The following is a 19540-nucleotide window of genomic DNA, read 5'->3' as shown; positions in this document are numbered from 1 at the left end:
TTCTAGGCTTTGGTGCAAACGCTCAGTTGCTTTAACACAAGGGTGGCGGAACTCCAGACTTCAAGGGCTGGTGTCCTGCAGGTTTTAGATATCATCCTGGGTCAATACACCCGAATCAAAGGATTAGTTGATTACCAGGCCTCTGGAGCACTTCAAGACATGTTGAGGAGGTAATTTAGCCATTTAAATCAGCCATGTTGGATTAAGGACACATCTAACACCTGCAGGCCACCATCCCTTGAGGCCTGGAGTTCCCCACTCCTGCTTTAACTCATCTACCTTAAGTCAGATGATTTGGTTTTTGATTGGCTGTCCCTTAAAAAACAGGGTTGAACAGCAGACAACACAAAACAGCTTTTAGCTGATTATTTGCACATATTAATCTTGCACCGTTACACACGTAAAGCTTTTAAACATCACCCTCATTTAGTAGCGCCCAACCTTGTAACAGTAAGGCAAAATAAGAATCAGTTATCCTTTAAATAATGACTTGAGGTTTTTTTTTTGTAACTTCTACAGTTCTTATATGTAACATTTTAAGATTCTGAAAAGGTACAAATGCTGTGAATTGAAGAATAAAAAGACAAACATGGCAACACATTACAAAGTTTCTTTAATTTACAACTTTTCATAGTGAATACAAGCTACATTTTACTACACTACAACACACACACAACTTATTTTACAGTATCGGATAACTTCACTACTTTTAACTTTACTGTTCACATCAGTTTTACTATTAAAGTGCATTTCAAGTGTTTCTCTGATGGACACCATTCCAGATGTTTGAAGTCACAGATGTGGACAGGTTTTTGTTTGAAAATTTGGTTCTCTCTTAAAATTATTCACCACAATTAAACGCTCAGTTTTATTTATCTGGTGTCATTTTCTTTTCTTCATCCTTTGTTCACTCCCTCCATTCTTATGTTGAACATTTAAAGACATAATTATCAATGTTGCATTACATACAGGCAGACGCTAGGGGGCAGCAGCATAAAGCAGGAGGTAAACTGCTCATCTGTGGCTTCCTTGCTCTTCATGACCTACCCACATAAAAACGACTACTTAAACAATGTCTGATTAAATAAGATTCCCCTTAACGCTCCTGCTGCTTCAAATACTCAATCTGAGGTAATGATCTCAAGCTTTAATAAGTTTAATTTATTGCAGTTGTGATCATTTGTGGTGTAAAGATAGAAAGGTTCAAACTAGCTCAAGTCTGACAGTGCTATGAACATAGATGGATGAATAGGTGGGAGGTGTTTTGACCAGGAAGAAGAATAAGGAGATAAACAATGAATGCACCCACATAAAAATGTAAAATATTCAGCTTCAGCACAAATACATTAAAGACAATATTTGTTTGTCAGTGAGACAAACCTGTCGCAGAAAAGCAAGAAGACCAAAGAGGAAACAAAAAAGGTAAAAAAACAAAACAAAAACAACAACAACAACTAAACTGTATCAGAAGTTTTAGGCCGAAGCCCATCATGTGCAATCCTGACTGTAAACAGCACAGTTACACTGGTGTGTCAGAGGGAGATGTTTTCCTTTTAGCCCTGGTTGGGAGAATCTGTCCCTGTGTGCAACACGAGGTGCAATACCCACTCCTAAACTCTTTGGTGGCCCTCTATTTCTCAAATACTCAATCCTGAAACTCATCTCAATCCTCCTTAATGTTTCCTCCAATGGATTTTTTTAAATGAGTTGAAAAGGAAGAAAATAAACAAGAAGAAGGAAAAAAAAGAAAAGAATTCAGAATCAGCCCACCAAGTCCTCATGTTCCATCAGTGGTTCAAGACGTAAGGATTTGTGAGAGATGGAGCTTCTTTCCCTTTTCTCTCCGTCCTCACAGCTCAGCCCCTGTTGATGGTGTTGTAGGACACCTGTGATCCCGGCTCAAGGTGATTGCTGGCACCCTTTTCTGTCTGCCTCTGGGGACTCTCGCCGTGATCCACGATGGGCTCTCTGTCCTCATCCGGGTCAGAATCTTCACAGCGAGGCAGCTGTAGCATGGTAGTCAGGCCATGCACATCAGACATCTTGTGGAAGGTGCGTAGCAAGAGGTACATCATCATCAGACCCAAGAACAGGTACACTGGAGACAGAGAGAGAGAAGCCAGGAGGGAAGGGATGGATTTTTTTAAATGCAAGGATATTTAACAGAATTTGACTGGTGATTAATTTCGATAAATGTTTCAGCCTTTCTGCTGTGGCTCCAAATACCACATAAAACCACATGTAGGTATTCTCTCTTTGACTGTGCTGGTGATCTGTTTATTATGCAACACTGAGGTTGGAAAAAGCAATACTGCAGCAGGTGTGATACTAAATCTATCAGCTTATGAAAACCAGCAGGTTATGAAAATGTTAAAGCTCTTTACAGCTTTTAGGCATTGGTACACTACCAGTACATGCAACCACAAATAGCTGTGTGGTGCATTATGTGCAGAATTTAAAGTATATTATTTGTTGGTATTAATTAAAAATAAATACTACAAAGATGCATGGTTACTTTATGATCTTAGACAAGCAAGAAACTTACAAACTCATGTAGCTGGTAAAGAGAAAATAAGTCCGAATACACTTGACTAACAACCAATTTTTAAACATTCATTTAACCAAAAGGAGAACAAAAGTGCCCTCAAGGTGGCAAAGGTGAAAATAAAATCTCAACCTTTGTTACTTCTGCTCTGATTCTTGCGAGTGCCTTAAAGAAATCCGTGTGGTTTTACTGTGTAATGTGTGCATTAAGCGGAGTTCAGGCCATGAGCAGCAGTCACTCACAGCACAAGCAGGCCAGCTCTAAGAAAACATCATTCGATGTTACAAATGTAACGCATGTTTCATATGAATTAGTCTGACTAGGAGTTTGAATCTTGTTCTCACAGACTATAAAACTCATCATGGTTAAAAACAGCAGCTGGTGATGAGTTTAAGATTGGTTTAAACTCCAAACTTCCCAGAAGATTTACCTCTCACTGTATCTGTGTAGGTTGCCAGTCATTCAGGTTATGGTAGTTTTATTTAAAGGCTAGCAAGACTTGTTTTTTAGGTTCGGGGATTCCCGGGTATTTATTTGCAGTGCAGTGGAAGAGCCCTGCAGCAGTTGGCGAGTTGTTTTGACTTGTTCTTACTTAGGCAGCGATCAGTCTCTTCAGTTTGCAAGTTAATAGGGTCAAGCTGGCAGCTACGATCAGTTTGTGATTATAGATGTTATTGGTATAAGTTGCCAAAAGGTTGTGCTTATTGGTGCAAACTAACTCAGACTGATTGCCAACATACTGGGAATCAATCTGTTTTTAAAGTAGACAGCAATTACTTGCAAACAGTCACAAATCAGAGAGCGATTCCAGTCAGTCACCGTGACTGTTTGGAGAAAGTTTGTCTCCCACCAGGCAACCTGTGCATAAGGTTAACAAGGTTGTTCTTCTTCAACTAACCAAGGTGCATATTTATCCAGCATGTCCTGGGTCTGTCCCAGGATTTCCTCCTACTTGGACATGCCTGACACCCAAGTATGAGGGTATTAGGCCAAACTAAGGTTTTGTTTGCTCTAGAACATCGTTTCTACAACTTGACTGCAGTCGACCAGTCGATTGGACATGATTTGGAAAGGCACGCACACACACGCACACACAGAATAAGTTAGCAAAAACTGATGTATTCAACTGTACAAAATACGTTTCAACATGTCTGAAGCCTTTAAATAGCATAGCTTTGTAGTAAACTTCATTGTACGTATTGCATTCAACCTTAATTTCACACAATCCTGCAAAGAATGACTTAAATACCATCAGCAGGAGCGATGGAAAACTCATAATTCTCATAATGCTCAAGAAAATGGCACGACGACTGAAAATGATAGAAACGTCTTTGCTAACAGAAAACTGCTTAAGCACCCTGTCCAGAAGATTACCTACTCTCATTTACCACATCTGCATTATTTTCTGAGTTATACATAAATATATATAGTTGTATACAAACGGCAAATGTAAAGTGACAGAACACAGTCCTATAGCATGCAAACGTAGGTCTGCAACGCTCTTCAAAGCACCTACACTGCTACCAATGCATAACCATGACAGCATATTTAGAAGGAAGAGGAGCTAAAGTAGTTTTTCAGTTTTCAAAATAGGTTCCTTTTCAATTTTACCACACAGCACTTCGGCTGAGGAACAATGCATCAGGCTGCAGTCTGTCACTAATCCTCTCCAGAACCACCAGGGGCTGTTTGGGTTAATCTGACTCGACCTACACTGTTATATAAAGCAGCCTGAGGGACAAGAGAGCAACATCGCCGGTCCCTGTGAGCTACTCCACTCTGCCTCCTTCCAACCTGAAGTCAAGGGATTAGCTGTGGGCAACACGAAAGAAAACACAGCTTTCAGCAGAGCTCCTGAGCTCCTCATCAAAATGAAACACGTTAACAGGTGAGATCAAAGGAGTTAAAGTACTACAGGGTGAATTTTCCTTCCTAGTTAAGTTGCTGGAGGGCTCTGAGGAAAATTAAAGAAACTGTGTGAAATGCTGCATTCTCTCAATCCTGTAAACAGCAGAGCTCATTCATCCCAGTGTGTGTCTGTCAGATATTCACTGTAGATATTCACTCTGACCGAGCCCACAGAAAAACAAAAACAAACAGCAAGCCTGCTTTTAGACACAAAGGTCATTCCAGCTCTGACTCGATTACCGAAAGGAAGCCCACAAAGAAGCTGAACAACAACAGCCGACTATGGAAATAACCTCCATCATGTGATAACAGAGTTTTTTTGATTGCCAGAAAAAACAGACGGGCATCTAAGTAAGGTTTTAAACACGACGCACACATGCACATTTGACTCATATGGGAATACCCTCCTACACAGCGGTGGGCAATTGAGAAACGGGGACTGTCGTGACAGAACTCAATTCTGCTCATAATTATCTCTTTATAAGCTTATTAGTGCAGCCCTCTCACAAATACCCCTTCCATAATATCATACACTAATAAACATGTTATGGAAATGCACTCTATAAAGAGCACAGTCTTCATTTACTAATAAAACAAACAGTTTAGAAGCTCGACTTTAACTGATAACTGTTAACATCAGCCTGTTAAAATGCTCAGAGAGCCTTAACATGCAGATGTTAAGTGTGTATTGATCACCACAGTCACCTCCTTATTTTAGCTGCACTGTAAAGTATGGCGAGTGTTGGTGCAGAATGAAAAGGATTTGAATGCATGCACCAGAGTTCATAATTATCCCAATAATTACAGCGATTTTCAGACACAATTGGGAGATGTTGGTCAAAGTCAGAGAAATGAAAACCCTCCAGAAGGCGAGGCAGTCTTAATGCTCATAAGTAACCTTCAAACACCTGTGAGCATTTATCTGTCATTTTTATAGCATTACCTAAATTAACTTTTATTTCATTGGGTCACAAGAAAAAAAATGCACGCATAGAATAATAGATTTCAATTCAACTCCATCCTGAAGACAAGAGCTCTTTGTTTCCTATGCTTGGCATGGACATGGATGTCTATATACCACTAAACAAAAAGGTCTTCCGGGGTTACGTGGGCTATAATTACAGCCGATGATTGATCTAAGCACTTACGCCCGACTTCACAGTCTGAGTGCTGTTGCACTTACCGAAGAACAAACGTCAAAGTCAGATATCACTTTATTTTGTTTTTGTGCGATTCTCCTCAAAGTCAGCTCAACTTCAAACGAGCTACACAGAAGAGTGAACTTCAATTTACAATTTATGAGGAACCGCCAACCTGTCAACCCTGACTTGGTAGCGAGAAAAAGGCAGCGAGAGGTGTTACTTCTCACATCAGAGGTGAGAATGAAGACAAAGCCACAAAGGTCAACTTCTGTCAGAGCAGCAGGACAAAAAAAGATTCAAGAGATTTTAATTATCTGTGAGTGTAGAACATATTGCCAATATGTTCTACACTCACAGATCTCAATGCATCTCATGCAGTTCCTTTCATTGCATTGAATCCAGTTCTCTTTTTAAAAAAATACTATCAACTTTTCGGCCCCCAGTACTTCTCTCTTTAATGATTTTTGGAAAGACCGCCCTCCTCTCACTCTGTGCTTCTGCAGGTGTTTCAGATATTGTGGTGGACCTGCTCCCCTTTACAGCTCTGCAGGCATGTAGCAGCTACGTGTGACCCTCACAAGCAAACCACAGCAACCTCGGCGTGTGCCATGTACCCAGGTTATCAACCATTGCTACCACACCCACAGGTGCAGTGGAGTTTCAGCTATATTCTTAGCCATCATCAACATCAAAGCACAAACACCATGAAACAACCGGCTTTCTATCATGCTGGAACAAATTTAATGTTTTATTTTAATTTATGTTAGAGGTAAATAAATGATACCTTTTCTTTTTAGTGCAAGTCACAGGTCACATACAGTGTGTTTGGTGGTTAGTTACAGGAGCTGTCCAGGTTAAAAACCTGGTTGCTCCCATGTATTTACTCATCTTTAGTCACCACAGTTCAAACAATGCGTGGAGATTTTCCAGTAAATAAAAGGTTCACATTCAAAGCACACTGTACTGGATGTATTATTCTATCCATGATTACCTTCTTCCCCACCTCTCTTTGTGTATTTCATTTCACCCTATTCTTAGCATACTACTGTGCAAAATTTTAAAGCAGAGTTAAAATTTTGGCTGGACTGTGTGCGGCATCACAGGCACGCATATCCTCGTGCACATGCAAGTTTTTATACAGAAATTTCAGACATGAATATAGTCACCTAAGCACTGAACCCCAACTCAGAAGGTTGCTTTTACTTATTTATGATACATTTACTGTGAGATTAGGACTAAGATTAAAAATGGTGGTATGCAATTTTAAAGCATGTTTGTAAGACCCGACTCTGAGCTTAAACATGCACTGATATGAGCTCTGCTGTGCTCTGGGACATGATGAGACAACACCTTCTTCTCAAAAATACAGATAAGCAGTCTTAAAGAAGAGGTGTGTTAGCCTGGGACTGTGACTTCAGGGCCATGTTGTTACTAATGACTTCCACATAAGTTGATCCACTAAAGTGAAGTGGATCAGCGAGCAACTTTGGATAGAATAAATCCACTTAAAACATAGTTGGACAGCTTGCACTTCACTTGTGTTAGCATAAAATCCAAACCAAATAAAAGCTTCACTTTCAGACCATAAATGAAAGATTGAAGCAGTTGCCATAGCACCAAATATTAGTTTTGAATTCAGCATCTTAAAACCTCGCTCCTCACAGCCAGAGGTGACCGTATTTGGATGAAAAGGTGGAGTAATACGTTACAGACTAGAGCTAAATTGTAGTAGTGTCTGCTAATCAGTGCCAAGTAATAAGGGTGCACAGCTGATAGAAATATAGTCTTGATCAAGATAATCATCTTGATATCATCTGCTGTTAGGAATGATCTTCTTGTGGCCACTAGATGAGCTGCAGTTTTCAGCTCTTTGATTGATTTTTTCAGAATCAGATTATGTTCATCTGTACACAAAGAATTTGTCTGTGTCATTACAAAATTAGCTTTCTATTAGCTTAACTTAACCTTAGTCTGCTTCCTCCTAACTGTGGTTATCAGCAGTATACTAAGTGGATTCACATCAGTTTTTGTTTTTTTCCATTATTATTTTATGTTAGAATCTGGCTGATCTGATGATATTACAGATTCATTTCTCTTTTTCTAAGCCAACTTTCCTAACTCTGTGTCCTAACTCAAATTTGACCTGAGCCCCTTACACAGAAATTATACATGAATTGTTAAGCGTTAATGCGTTATGTTTTAATAACAGGCAAGTCTGACATGATCAATGAGAAAATCTGTGTCTGTGAAAGTAATGCTTCTAATCAAACCGATGTTACAAGTCCCCCGCCTGTAAGAAAAAGAGCCAAAAATTACTTTAACAATGTGGTTTATCTGAGCTGTAAGCTGGTTCAGCCCGTGGCTGCACTCTAATTGAGTGCACTGGATGAATGCATTTCTAGTCTACAAACAAACGGACTCACCCATGACAGCACCAAGATACAGTGTCCTATACTTCTGCTCTGGCTGCATCCCTGGCACAAAATCCCCCAGTCCAATGGTGCACAGAGAGATGAAACAGAAGTAGACGCCATCCAAAAAGCTCCAGGACTCCTCCAACTTGGTGAAGATGGCTGCTGGCACCACAAAAAAGCACAGCACCACCAGAAACAGCAGCAACACAAAGTGGACAGCAGTGGCGGGCCGAGGCTCCAGGCCTGATCTCTGAAGCAGGCTCACCGGAGCGAGGACCAGAGGGTACAGGAGCCTCTGGACACAGGCGGTGAGCACCAGCATGGTAAAGGGAACTCCTAACAAGGCGTAGAAGATGGAGAAAGCTTTCCCAGTGTCAGACAGAGGAGTGGATTGACCATAACCTGGAGGAACAGCAACATGACAAGTTTTAGAGGAAGTGGGAAATTAGATGAGATGATAGAAAAGACACGATAGAAATTGTTGTGCTTTTTCTTTACGAGAGTCATTCAATAAATCTAAATGTAATTTAATTAAAAACATTAATGTAACACTTTAAAATATTTGAGCTGTATTGTGATTTTGCAAGCTGCTATTTCTGGTGCTGTTGAACTGTATTGGATTACAAAAAAGGGATCTTATGTATTTTGTCCTTACTGATATAACTCAGATGCACAAAAACAATATATAAACAGTATAATGCAGTCAAATCAGCAGCCTCCACATTGATCATCAGCACTCAAGTCAATACAGCTCCAAAGCTTTCTAGCAAAAATGGAGCATTATAACATTAATGAGTTACTGGACAGCTGTAGAGCATAAAAATAGATTAATGTGCTAATGAGCACACTGATGTTACAGAGTCAGGTAGAGTTATTGGCTGCAACAGCAGCACGTAATTTGCCCCAGACTTTTTAACTTGAAGCTACAGAAAAACAGCAGCTTTAGTCAATGTCAGGGTACCAGTGCTGGTAGGAAGAAAATAAAATTCAGACTCCAGCATAAGCAACTCACTGAGGATCTGTCACAACTGCCTACAGGGATTATCTACCAGCAGAAGTGAAACTACTGCAAATGAATCTTCTGCTGGAGCTTTAACCTGGTGGCGTGATATAAAAGCTTTACAGCAACACAAAGGATAGGAACGAAAACAACAGCTGAGTGCAGTTAAAAGTACCTCAGACTGAAAACACTGACGCACAGAGTACTGACCAGAGAAAGATAAGACCAGAAAGGACTGTATCCTGTAAAACTGTTTATACAGTGTAAATATATATGTAAATAATCCGCCAGGGTGGGGGTTAGGAAGTTCCTTTATATTTGGTTTGTGCAAACAGCACACCATCTGCTGTATGTGATCACAAAACATTAGGTTACTACACAAACGCCAGAAAACAGCTTTCATTTTAAAATGGAGCTATAAAACAACCATCCAGCCCACCGCCTGTGCAGAACATCTGTAGCCCTTTAAATTACAGCTGTTTGAGAAAAAGTCTGAATTCTGCCTGCATTTATTTAAATAGTATTTTTAGCCTGTAAAAGAATGACACAAACATTCCTGAGTAATAAAGAAAACATTATTATCCACTCCTGCCATAATAACGTTATCCAAATCACTGGCCACATTTGGATGATGTGTTTACAAAGGTGCTGCCGGGTGTTCAAAGTACAAAGCTGTCTTTGTCAAAATCATCTCCAAAGGACATGAGCTGTGTGTAAAGTGTACGACTACAAAAACCTGGGCAAATGTTTCTATTGCCACAGACTGGTCTGCTGTCTGCAGCGTGAACGTGGTCACAATGTTGATGAGACAATGTTGATGTGCACGCTAAGAACGAGCACAGCCTTTGTTTTCTAGGGGGTCGTGAACTCATGCTTTAAAAACATGACGTGTTTCACAAACTAAAGATTTGATGTCACTTTGACTACAGAGCAGCTGAGATGACGACACAATCTCCTGTCAGTTAAACCGAAGCCTTCGGGCGTTTAACAGAGTTCAGCGTGAGCTCTCTTTCAAAGCAAGCACAGGTTCAAGGCAGATGTAGCTAAAGTTACTGTGACGTTACACACACGCGCACACATATGCAGTGGACTATACTCATCCAGACAGCAGCAAATACCATAGAAAGTACCATTTCCCACTTTTAGTGTAAACTGGAGGGCTTGATAACGGACACATGGAACCGTTTATCTCTGCTGATGAAATCTGCATCACTCTGACCGAAGCAGACCGCTCCACACGATGATGCCCAGTGCTGATATTGCCCGTTGGTTTGATGTATTTGGCTTTGATCTGACTTTGCAGTTGTCACTTCAGTAGTTGTCACAAATAGATTACATTGAATTAACACCCTTTTACCCTGTTATGCCTCTGACACTACCAAAGCTCCACTTAGAGCCTCAGTGAGATTATCTGAACTAAAGTTTCTATCCAGGGGCATATTCAGTGCAAAGGGTACACAAAATTAGATAAGACAAATACATTTCAAGTTCAAGTTCAAGGTTCTTTATTTGTCACATGCATATTTAAAGCCATGGCATGGTCGGAGATAACGTTTCTCATATTTTTTTAAAACCAGCAAAACACAGGAGCTTACAGGCCTGTCTTAGTGTGGAGCTATTGTTCTTTGTGTTGTTTGTATTGCATATATACACACACAAACATTAGAAGACTGAATCAAGAATGTAAACAAATCAGGGTAAAAAGTATCGCCCTGTAAAATGGATTTGGGAAATTGAAAATTTTGCTTCTCTTTGTGATCGTTTTCCATGTTTTATGATCATTGCACAGTTATTAGCACCTCGCTCCTTTTTTTGGTAGCTTCTTGATAGCGCTGCAGTTTTGATGTAGATCTGTGGCCATCTTTCTGTCACACCTTAGTAGTTTGTGTTCCTGGTCACTTTGTCCTTGTCATTTCTGCTCTTATCTTCAATGCTTTTGTGTCCCTGGGTGTGTGCGCAGAGTGTTTGATCAATGATGTCAGCCTCTGACTAGAAGGCATGTAAAATCACATGGAAGCTGTTGTTTGGCGTTTAAAATCTGACAATATGCCATTTATCCAATGTGCAGTGTAACATTTCATCCACTCGGTCCCAGCTATACCGGCTCATCAGCTGTTAGCTGCCTGCAGACTTTTTAGTAAGTCCCCCTCCCACCTTTGCTCTGTCCAAAAGTTCAACAGTGACACTGACAAACATTACAAAGAACATGAGCTGGAGGTTTTCTCCCTGCTGTTAGGGACACATGTCAGTCACTAAAGCTTAAATCTAGACGTGGTGTGTGGTAAAGCAGGTTGAAATTTTTTTTAATTACTCCCCAAAATGTCCACTGATCGTAAAAAAACAAACAAACTATTGTTCCTTCTACTCAACATACTTGTTGGAGTGAGAGACTATAAATTTCACTATCTAAGTGCATCTGCTGCTTCCTCTTTTTGCCTTGAATTGAGTACCGGCATGTTAAAAAAAAAAAAACTCAGTGAGATCATAACGCAGCTAAACACGTTACACCATTTAAGGAAGTGTCACCCAGCCTCTGCTGAACACAAAGGGCCATTCTGTTCTGCTTCATGCATGAATTTGCATTTCTTCAGCGATCATGCGCCAGTGTCATTTATAACAGCAAGCCTGTGAATGTGACCGCCTTCGCAGCAGTTTGCCAACACAGCGGAGCAGCAGTGCAATAAGAGCGGCACGAAGACAGCTGCTGCAGATGTTTGATTGTGACAGTCGTCAAAAACTGTCAAGCTCAAGTCGCCAACTTGACAGCTAATTTCTTACAGTTTTATCTTAAACAGTTAGTTTACTCTTTAGGTTGGTTATACACACAGAGACACTGGGAAGACTCAAACATGAGGGCGTAGCAGACACATCGTTTGCTCTGTAGTTTGACCTTCGCCCATTATTTTCTAGTCATTGATACATGCATACTCTTTCTGTAACTTTAAAGCTAGAATTAAAATCTAAGTGTACAGGTTTGTATCTAGTATGTCTTTAACATTAATTCAGATTTGCCACCACATCACAAGCTAGTGTGAGACAGTGGCAATATACTGCAATATCTTTGAAGTATAGCACAAAGGGAGGCAATATTGCCATGTTAATATTGAATAATAATGATAATTCGCACAAAGATACAGCAATGATAGATAATTCCAGCTTTTTTGGGGTATTTATTTATTTTTCAGTTACAAAGATATCATGATATACTGTGCATAATTGTTTTGCAATGTATCACAGAGTCACTGGATTGTCTGACCATACCGTGATAATAACATGTCACGAGTTAATCTGAGTCCTACCCCTAGTCTCATCAGAAATACCCTGAGTATTCAATTCAATTTTATTTCATTCATAAAGCGGTAAATCACAACAACAGCTGCCCCGAGGTGCTTTATATTGTAAAATAGAGCCTCTACAATAATAGAGAGAAATCCCAACAAGCAAACAAGCCCCTTTGAGCAAGTATCAGTTAACAGTGGGAAGGAAGGCTCCTTTTTAACAGAACCGGGCTCAGGGAGGGGCAGTTATCTGGACTGAAAATCTGTCACAGTTCCTACACTATACAGAGGCACAGCAGTGAGTGTTTAAAACCTATCTGTAAAACACAGTGGAGACTCTGTCATGGTTTAGATCTGCATTTCAGCCACAGATGTTGGCGATCTTGTCACAATTGATGGAATTACGAATGCAGAAAAGTACCGTCAGACTTTTATCAACCATGCAGTGCCATCTGGAAACAGTCATTCCAAACACACTAACAGTACAAAAAAAGCACACAAAGCTAGTTTTCCATTGTGTTTTTCTCCATCAGTCATAGGTTGGCACCATCAGCGCCTGGACCTTAACATAATGCATTTCAATTCTACTGTGTATCACATATGGTGATTCAAAGGGCTTCACATGCATAATTAAAATAAATAAATAAATAAATAAATAAATTGTCCACATATAAAAATTCAAAAACTGCAACAGATGGATCCCCAATTTTTCTGTCAGGAGTACTGAACAGATTACAGTTTGGCAGTGGAGGAGCTAAAAGGGCATGTTGGACTATGAGGAGACAAAATGTCAGATATGCAACATTGTACAAGTTCAAGTAAGATTTTATATATATGAGTATTTTAACTTTAGTTCTGTAGGATACCACAAGCCAGTGTAGCTGAGACTGGACCAATACACTGTGTTTTATAACACAGAGATTTGCAAAACAGTTGCTAAAGAAACTGTAAGCACCAAAGTCCATCATTTTACATAAGCTGGTCTGAGTGGAGAATAACAATTCTTTCTTCCCAAACTGATAACTGCAATACCATGAGGATAGAGTGGCAGTTAGTGGAGCAGTGTGACAGAATAGAGCAAATAAGCACTAAATATCCAAACAGGAGCTTTAAATGTCCTCCAAGAAGCCTGAAGAACTGATCCTGAGACTAATTAAAGAAATTACAAGAAAGCGTGGCTAAGAGAGTTCAGGCTGTGCTGGCGATTAAAGGCGATCAGACCGAATGTTGACTCTCAGGTTCATCAGAATTGTACAAACTCCGCTTTTGCTTTATGCACTGAATTTACATTTATGTTTGCACAGGTTTCAATAAAACATTGCATTCCCATTTTCCTGGCAAAATTAAGAAATAAGGACAGGCTTGAGACTTTTGCACAGCACTGTACTTCACAGCAATTAAAAATCAAAACAAAAAGTATGACCTGAATGCCATCTCATTACAAACCGCCCATCTGGCTTGGCTTGTTTTTCTAGTCATTTTTCTTTCAGCTGAGGTTAATTACGTGGCTGAAACTGCAGCTTTAATCACAGACACGAGAACGTTGTGACAAACATTTTTCCTTCCTGTTACTTAACATCTCAGAACATGCCTTGCTGGCAGGCCCACCATGCACTGCTTTTGCATTTTGCCTCAACATCCTGTTTAAACAGGAAATACATAAAATTAAGTGCACATTGTACCATTTTACTGGGTGTTGAAAAAATGTAGGTAAATGTGCATTTTTAATGGCAATAACTAAACCGGCTGAGAAGCTCTGGAAGCAGAGCGTGAATTTGTACCTCTGAACGACAGACAGCTCTGCGGCTCAGCTGAGAGCGTCCCACAGAGGCCCAGTGTGTCTAATTAAATGTCAAGGGTGTTGTTTTATGACACTGTGTATCCACAGCAAACCCTCACTGGATATTTTCGACAACACGAGGAGCTATTTGGTAAAAATGCATGAAAAATAAAACGAAATGTGTAGAATGAAGGGCTTTTTAAATGCAGGATTTTGTTAATCCATGTTTAGCTGCCCAGACAAGGATCGAACCAATCTTTGCTCAAACCTTTTTTCAGCGGAAGTTTTCAATGAATTTTTTTCCCCCCAGCCTGGGACCAGAAAACCTACTGATAATGTACAGTCATGTGAAAAAGGAAGTTTTCACTGGTCTCTGCACAATCTGGTCAGAGCATTTGAGCATTTGTGTCAACAATTTCACCAGATTCCCAGGAAGCATGTGGAATTGTTAACATCCCTGCAAACTCACCCCAAGGTCAGACTGTGCAATGCCCAACAACTACATCTGAGACTCCACAGGCCCCAGAGTGGGTGGCTTCACAAAGATGTGAGGGACTGCTAATTATACAGAAAACCTTTAAGTTACTGAATCACTTAGTTTTCTTTTCTTTTCTTTTTTTTAAAGAAACAAGAGTCCTTTGAATACTCTTTTTCACATGATTGTATATTTAACTCCCGTGATTGCAATGACACCATAGAATAATTTGCCAAATTTTAAGGTTATTTGTAATGAAATTCTTGCATTGTCACTTAACTTCTCTCATAAAGTAGCAGGACTTAAGAGGAAGCCTAAACCCTCTGTTTTAATGTGAAATGATCTGATCCTACATTTCCCATCATGCAGCAGTATCTACTCTGGTTCTGTCATAAGCTCTCCAGTTATGACTTTAAAGTCTCCAAGCCCATTTCCAACACACGGACACCGCTGATATGAATTTTGCGTGTACAGAATACCATTTTCCCTCCAGCCTAAAGCCTGAAAAACAAAGCAAATATATAAACAACTAAACTAATCGTATCACCAAACACTTAAGTAACTAGGATTTGGTGCAATGTGCTTTATATTTGGGCCTGCAGGTAAGTGAGTCGTTCAAGGCCAGCAGAACACCACAAAGAACCCAGTGTGGACAACCTGGCTGGTCCCACAAAAACCTCTGTGATGTATTCTGCTCTCACCTTCACTTCCTGTAACATCCAGGTCAGGCTGCTACATACCGAACACCGAGCAGGTGCTCAGATCGCACAAGACCCACGAATATTTTGGTAACATCACCGATGTATGATAATCAATTTATGATAATCAATTTCCCCTTTTCTTAAATACCTGCTTTCATACTTTCAAAGTAAGACCAGAAATAAATCACATGATGAGGGAATTTCCCTCATCTACACGCAGATTTGGGAATTTTACAGATTTACAGATTAAAAGGAAACAACGTATAGTGGAAACTTTTTTCTCCCCTGAGGTCGATACATCGGTTTGCGTTTAGATCTTAAATAGCTCAAGCTTTGAGTCACAGCTACAACATCCATAACACGTGGCAACATAACTCCAGAAAACTGCCACCTGCATTTAACCCAGCATTGTTTTTGTGTTTCCCTCCTCACACTAAAGCCACAGACGTCCCCTCAATGGACTGCAGACTTTCTTTGGTTCAGCCTGTTTGCAGTTTACGGTAACGCGTAACACTGCCGAGGCTCCACTGTGCGCAAAAACGCCCTCAGGTGTTTCCTCGCCAAACTTTCTTCACTTTTGTTTGCACTCACCGACAGTGGTGACCAGAGTGTTAGCGAAGAACATGGACGATGCCAGGTCCCAGTTTGAGGTAGCGGAGGCGTTTCTGATGAGGAAGACGCCGTACTTGTTGGCCGCCAGCACTTTGAGCAGAAAGTTTTCGAGGGACGCGGCGCTGACGCAGCTCTGGTTCAGAAACTCCTTCTTCAGAACTTCCATATCATGTCGCAGCTTGTCCTCCATCGGCCGCTCGATGGTGGAGAAAATCAGGGCTCCGAAAAGCAGGTAGATGACATAAAACAATATAAAGCCTACGAGCAACAGCCACGACCTGCCTACTAAAGCCATGTCTTAGGTTTAGTTCTGGAGCTACTCACTCTGTTCCTCTCTTTTCCTCTTTGTGTGAAAACTATTCGGGGGCTGTCCTAATTGAACTTGAACCCCTCCTTGTCACTGCATCCTCCTCCCACAGCAGGAACAGGGGGTGTGTTCAGCTCAGAGTCCGTTGTGCATCCTGGGTCCTGCACGAATCCAGGTGCGTTTATTCGTTTATTAGACTTAAATGATCACATCTTTCCCGTGATACACCCGTCCCTAATTTCAAGAAAAGCCTGAAAAATATTACCACTGTTCTTAAGAATCGCCAGAAAAAAAAAAAACTCTGTGCTTGTAATAAAAAACGCCTGAAAAGAAAGAAAGAAAAAAAAAGAAAAACTAGAATAATAGCGTCTTTTGGCTTTTGGAATTGAACTCAGGACCTTCTTGCTGTGCGGCGACAGTGCTAACCACCGTGCTGCCTTACTTACGGAACAGTAATACCGTTTTTTTCTTGCGTATTACGGCCCAAAGTGTTTTTGCTTTTATTTCGCATGTTTTGGGCTCAGAGGAAGTCCACACCCTTCCACACATTTAGCCCTCCTGTGTCCTCCTCTGAATGTGCCATTCAATATTTTGATAAGCAGAAGAAAAGTCATTCTGGATCCTGATGATGATAAGAAGAAAACACCCTATGAAATCCGCTAAATTCTTCCAGTGTTCATATCTTTGTTCAGTAGTTCTTCATGTAAACTGAGTCTATTCTGCCACGGAGGAATTCTGGTCAGTTTCCATGATATCCATGATCATCCCACTGCCTTTCCACAGCATTTTTAATGCTCACATGGACAAAAGATGTATGATGATTTATTCTTGGACTATATTAGAACTGTTTATCTTGATTTAAAATTCAAAATAATCTTTATTTGTCTTACACTGGGCCTTTGTGTGGCACCTCAGTTCATCCTCTATCTGAAAGGTTGTTTTACTACCTTTACCCCTCCCTTTAAGAAAGTTTTTCGTTTTGCTGCTGATCAACTGCTGCTCACTGAACAACACCTGAACAACAGGTGGGTGGAGCTGTTGTGCTTGAGCTGACCAGGTACTGATGCCATCATAGAGAGCCAGGGAGAGAAAAACCCCCAAAACTGTTTGAAGCAGGAGCTTTTGGCTCAAAGGGATTGCTTGTACATTCATTGGTCTTATTTTTCAAAACTTCATGTCTCATCCATCCATCCATCTCTTCTGCTTATTCAATTCAGGGTCACAGCCTTTCCAAGCTACCATAGTGGGGGACATCCTGGACAGCTCGTGACCATTACAGGTCCCCTTTAATTAAAAGTCCCTTCAGCAGCTACAAGTGTGAGTGTAGTAATTTTATCTCTAAGTACACCATGTTACAAAAACATAATTTGTTCCATTTGTTTATTTGAATCTATAGAAACTGCAAGTTAGTCAATGTTTTGGGAAAAACAAAAGTTCAATTATCTGAAATTCATGTCCTTAAAGGGGAAAAAATCCTGCAAAGACCTGACACAGGCCTGAGAGACACATCTGGCCCTTCGGTTGATCCAGCTGTTCATGAAGCCTCAGCAGAAATGGTCACAGTGTAAGGGAGGCTGTCAAGAAGCCCGTCTTAAGGAAGGGAACAGAGAGAAATATGCCAGATTACACTAGAACTGGACTGAAACTGGTCTTATACCGCGATTAAGCCAAATTTAGTCCTAACCCCACCATCATTAGAGCAGCGTGGAATCATCATGACAGAGAACAAGCTGCAAAGAAGCGCTTTGAATGTCCTTCAAGAAGCCTGGACAGCTATGCATGTCATCTGTACTGTATTTCCCACAAATGTTGGACTTCCCCTTTAACTCAAGTTGGCGGAAACTTAACTGATCTGCCGCTTCATGTGAAGGTCAGATGGGAGTTCCTGGGCTGTTCGGCTCTTACCCAGCGGTTACTAGGTACAACAAAACACTCTCACTGTGCTCTGTTTGCTTCTCCTGGAAGTAATCGCTGGCTTGTCTGTGCTGTTTATGCATAAGGCCAGCTGACTCATGCGGTGTAAACGGTGAGGTCAGGGCAGTCTGCTGCTCATCTGCCTGTTTTCTACCCTGCAGTATAAAGCTCTGTTATGATAGCACAGCGGGCAGGCAGCTGCTCTGACTCAGCAAATAAAGTGCTTAACTCTCTCTGCGCCACTGATCTCGGAAAGAGGTGATGGTGACATGCCACACAGGATAATCTCGCTAATACTGGATTATTTATCACGTTAAAAAGTGAACCAGTCCATGTCTTCAGCTTCTGATAAAATAAAATAGAATTTATTAGGCGATAGTGCTGCTAAAGCTGAAATAAGATATGATCTTCTATAAATATGAAAAAATTCCTTTACGTTGTATTCACAGGCATCTGTATGCAGTGATTTTGTGAATCACTTCAGCCCCTCTCGCAGTCTGCAACATGAATTATTACATGCAAGAACGCAGCTTGATATTTTACACGCTGTTTTCCTCACACAATGTCCCAGTTGGTTATCACAATGTGCACTATGTCCTTGTATTAATAGTCAGGCTGTGATGGTAAACAGCCAACAGGCCAGAAATCTTTTGCCGTGTGACCAGCAGCTTTTTACCAGTTCAGCAGCTGTTATCAAGTTTGTTTTTTTTGAAGCCACATTTAAAACACAGGCCATCAAGTTTAGCAGACGTTTGGCTTGTTTTCTGATGTTCCACACGGTTTTGCATATGTTACAGAAGCAGCATTAAGTGTCATTAATCCTGCAGAAGTTGATGACTGTTCACATATTCAATACCAGGGATTTTATTCTAAAGTAGACATTTACAGATTTTACTTTTCCTGATGATGTAATATTTTCTAAAAATCAACATAATGCAATGTTTTTGCATGACAGAGTCAAAGTGAGACTAATTTTAATTGCTTTGCAGGTAATTAACTGAATTCTGCCCTGTAGACTAATGAAATCTTTGACCTACTGGAGGGTACGTGACAGTAAAAGGCAGATATAACAAAATGCATTAGGCTCTATGTGCAACAAATATTTAATGAAAATCAATTAAATAGATGTTATTAAAAGCCAACATTAAATGGTGCTAGAATAAAAGCAGGGACATTATCATCAGTCCTTCAAACATGGCCTGCAGCTCTGAACTTTTCTCAACACCGCCCAACAGTGGTGACCATCACACGGTGTTTAACTCTCCAGTTCCCAAAATACGACAGATTATGAAACTGTGAGGACAGAGCAGTAAATATTTACAGCTAGTGAGAGGAGATGTGTGTTACGCCCCCTGTCGGTGCAGCTCCTTTGCCTTGAACCATGTGGAGTATCTCCAGAGGTGGAGACATGTTTGAAGCTAAATGTGAAACAGGATGATTGCGGAAAATATCGTGACCTTATTC

The 19540-nt window shown here is 40.5% G+C and overlaps 1 protein-coding gene across 1 annotated transcript; it reads right to left on the bottom strand.

Moving 5' to 3' along the window:
- Positions 1-590: 590 nt before the first annotated feature.
- On the bottom strand, positions 591-16494 carry kcnk6 (potassium channel, subfamily K, member 6). Its single transcript, XM_085244183.1, has 3 exons — positions 15835-16494; positions 8019-8411; positions 591-2098 (listed from the first exon to the last, which is right to left on the bottom strand). The coding sequence occupies exons 1-3, from the start codon at positions 16148-16150 to the stop codon at positions 1857-1859; spliced, it is 951 nt and encodes a 316-aa protein (XP_085100309.1). The 5' UTR covers positions 16151-16494; the 3' UTR covers positions 591-1856.
- Positions 16495-19540: the final 3046 nt, after the last annotated feature.

Source organism: Mchenga conophoros, linkage group LG14, assembly GCF_057382185.1.
Source record: "Mchenga conophoros isolate Kocher_MC1m ecotype Shallow Benthic linkage group LG14, M_conophoros_male_GT1.1, whole genome shotgun sequence".
Taxonomy (NCBI): Eukaryota; Metazoa; Chordata; class Actinopteri; order Cichliformes; family Cichlidae; genus Mchenga; species Mchenga conophoros.
The sequence above is the reverse complement of the archived record's forward strand: the minus strand, read 5'-3'. Positions and strand labels throughout refer to the sequence as shown.

Excerpts from the sequence above, each read along its gene's own strand:
- kcnk6 (XM_085244183.1), bottom strand. The coding sequence starts at position 16,150 with ATGGCTTTAGTAGGCAGGTCGTGGCTGTTGCTCGTAGGCTTTATATTG. Across the intron at positions 8,412-15,834 it reads CACTCTGGTCACCACTGTCG|GTTATGGTCAATCCACTCCT; the intron begins GTGAGTGCAAAC and ends CTGTTCCTCCAG. Across the intron at positions 2,099-8,018 it reads GTATCTTGGTGCTGTCATGG|TGTACCTGTTCTTGGGTCTG; the intron begins GTGAGTCCGTTT and ends CTCTGTCTCCAG.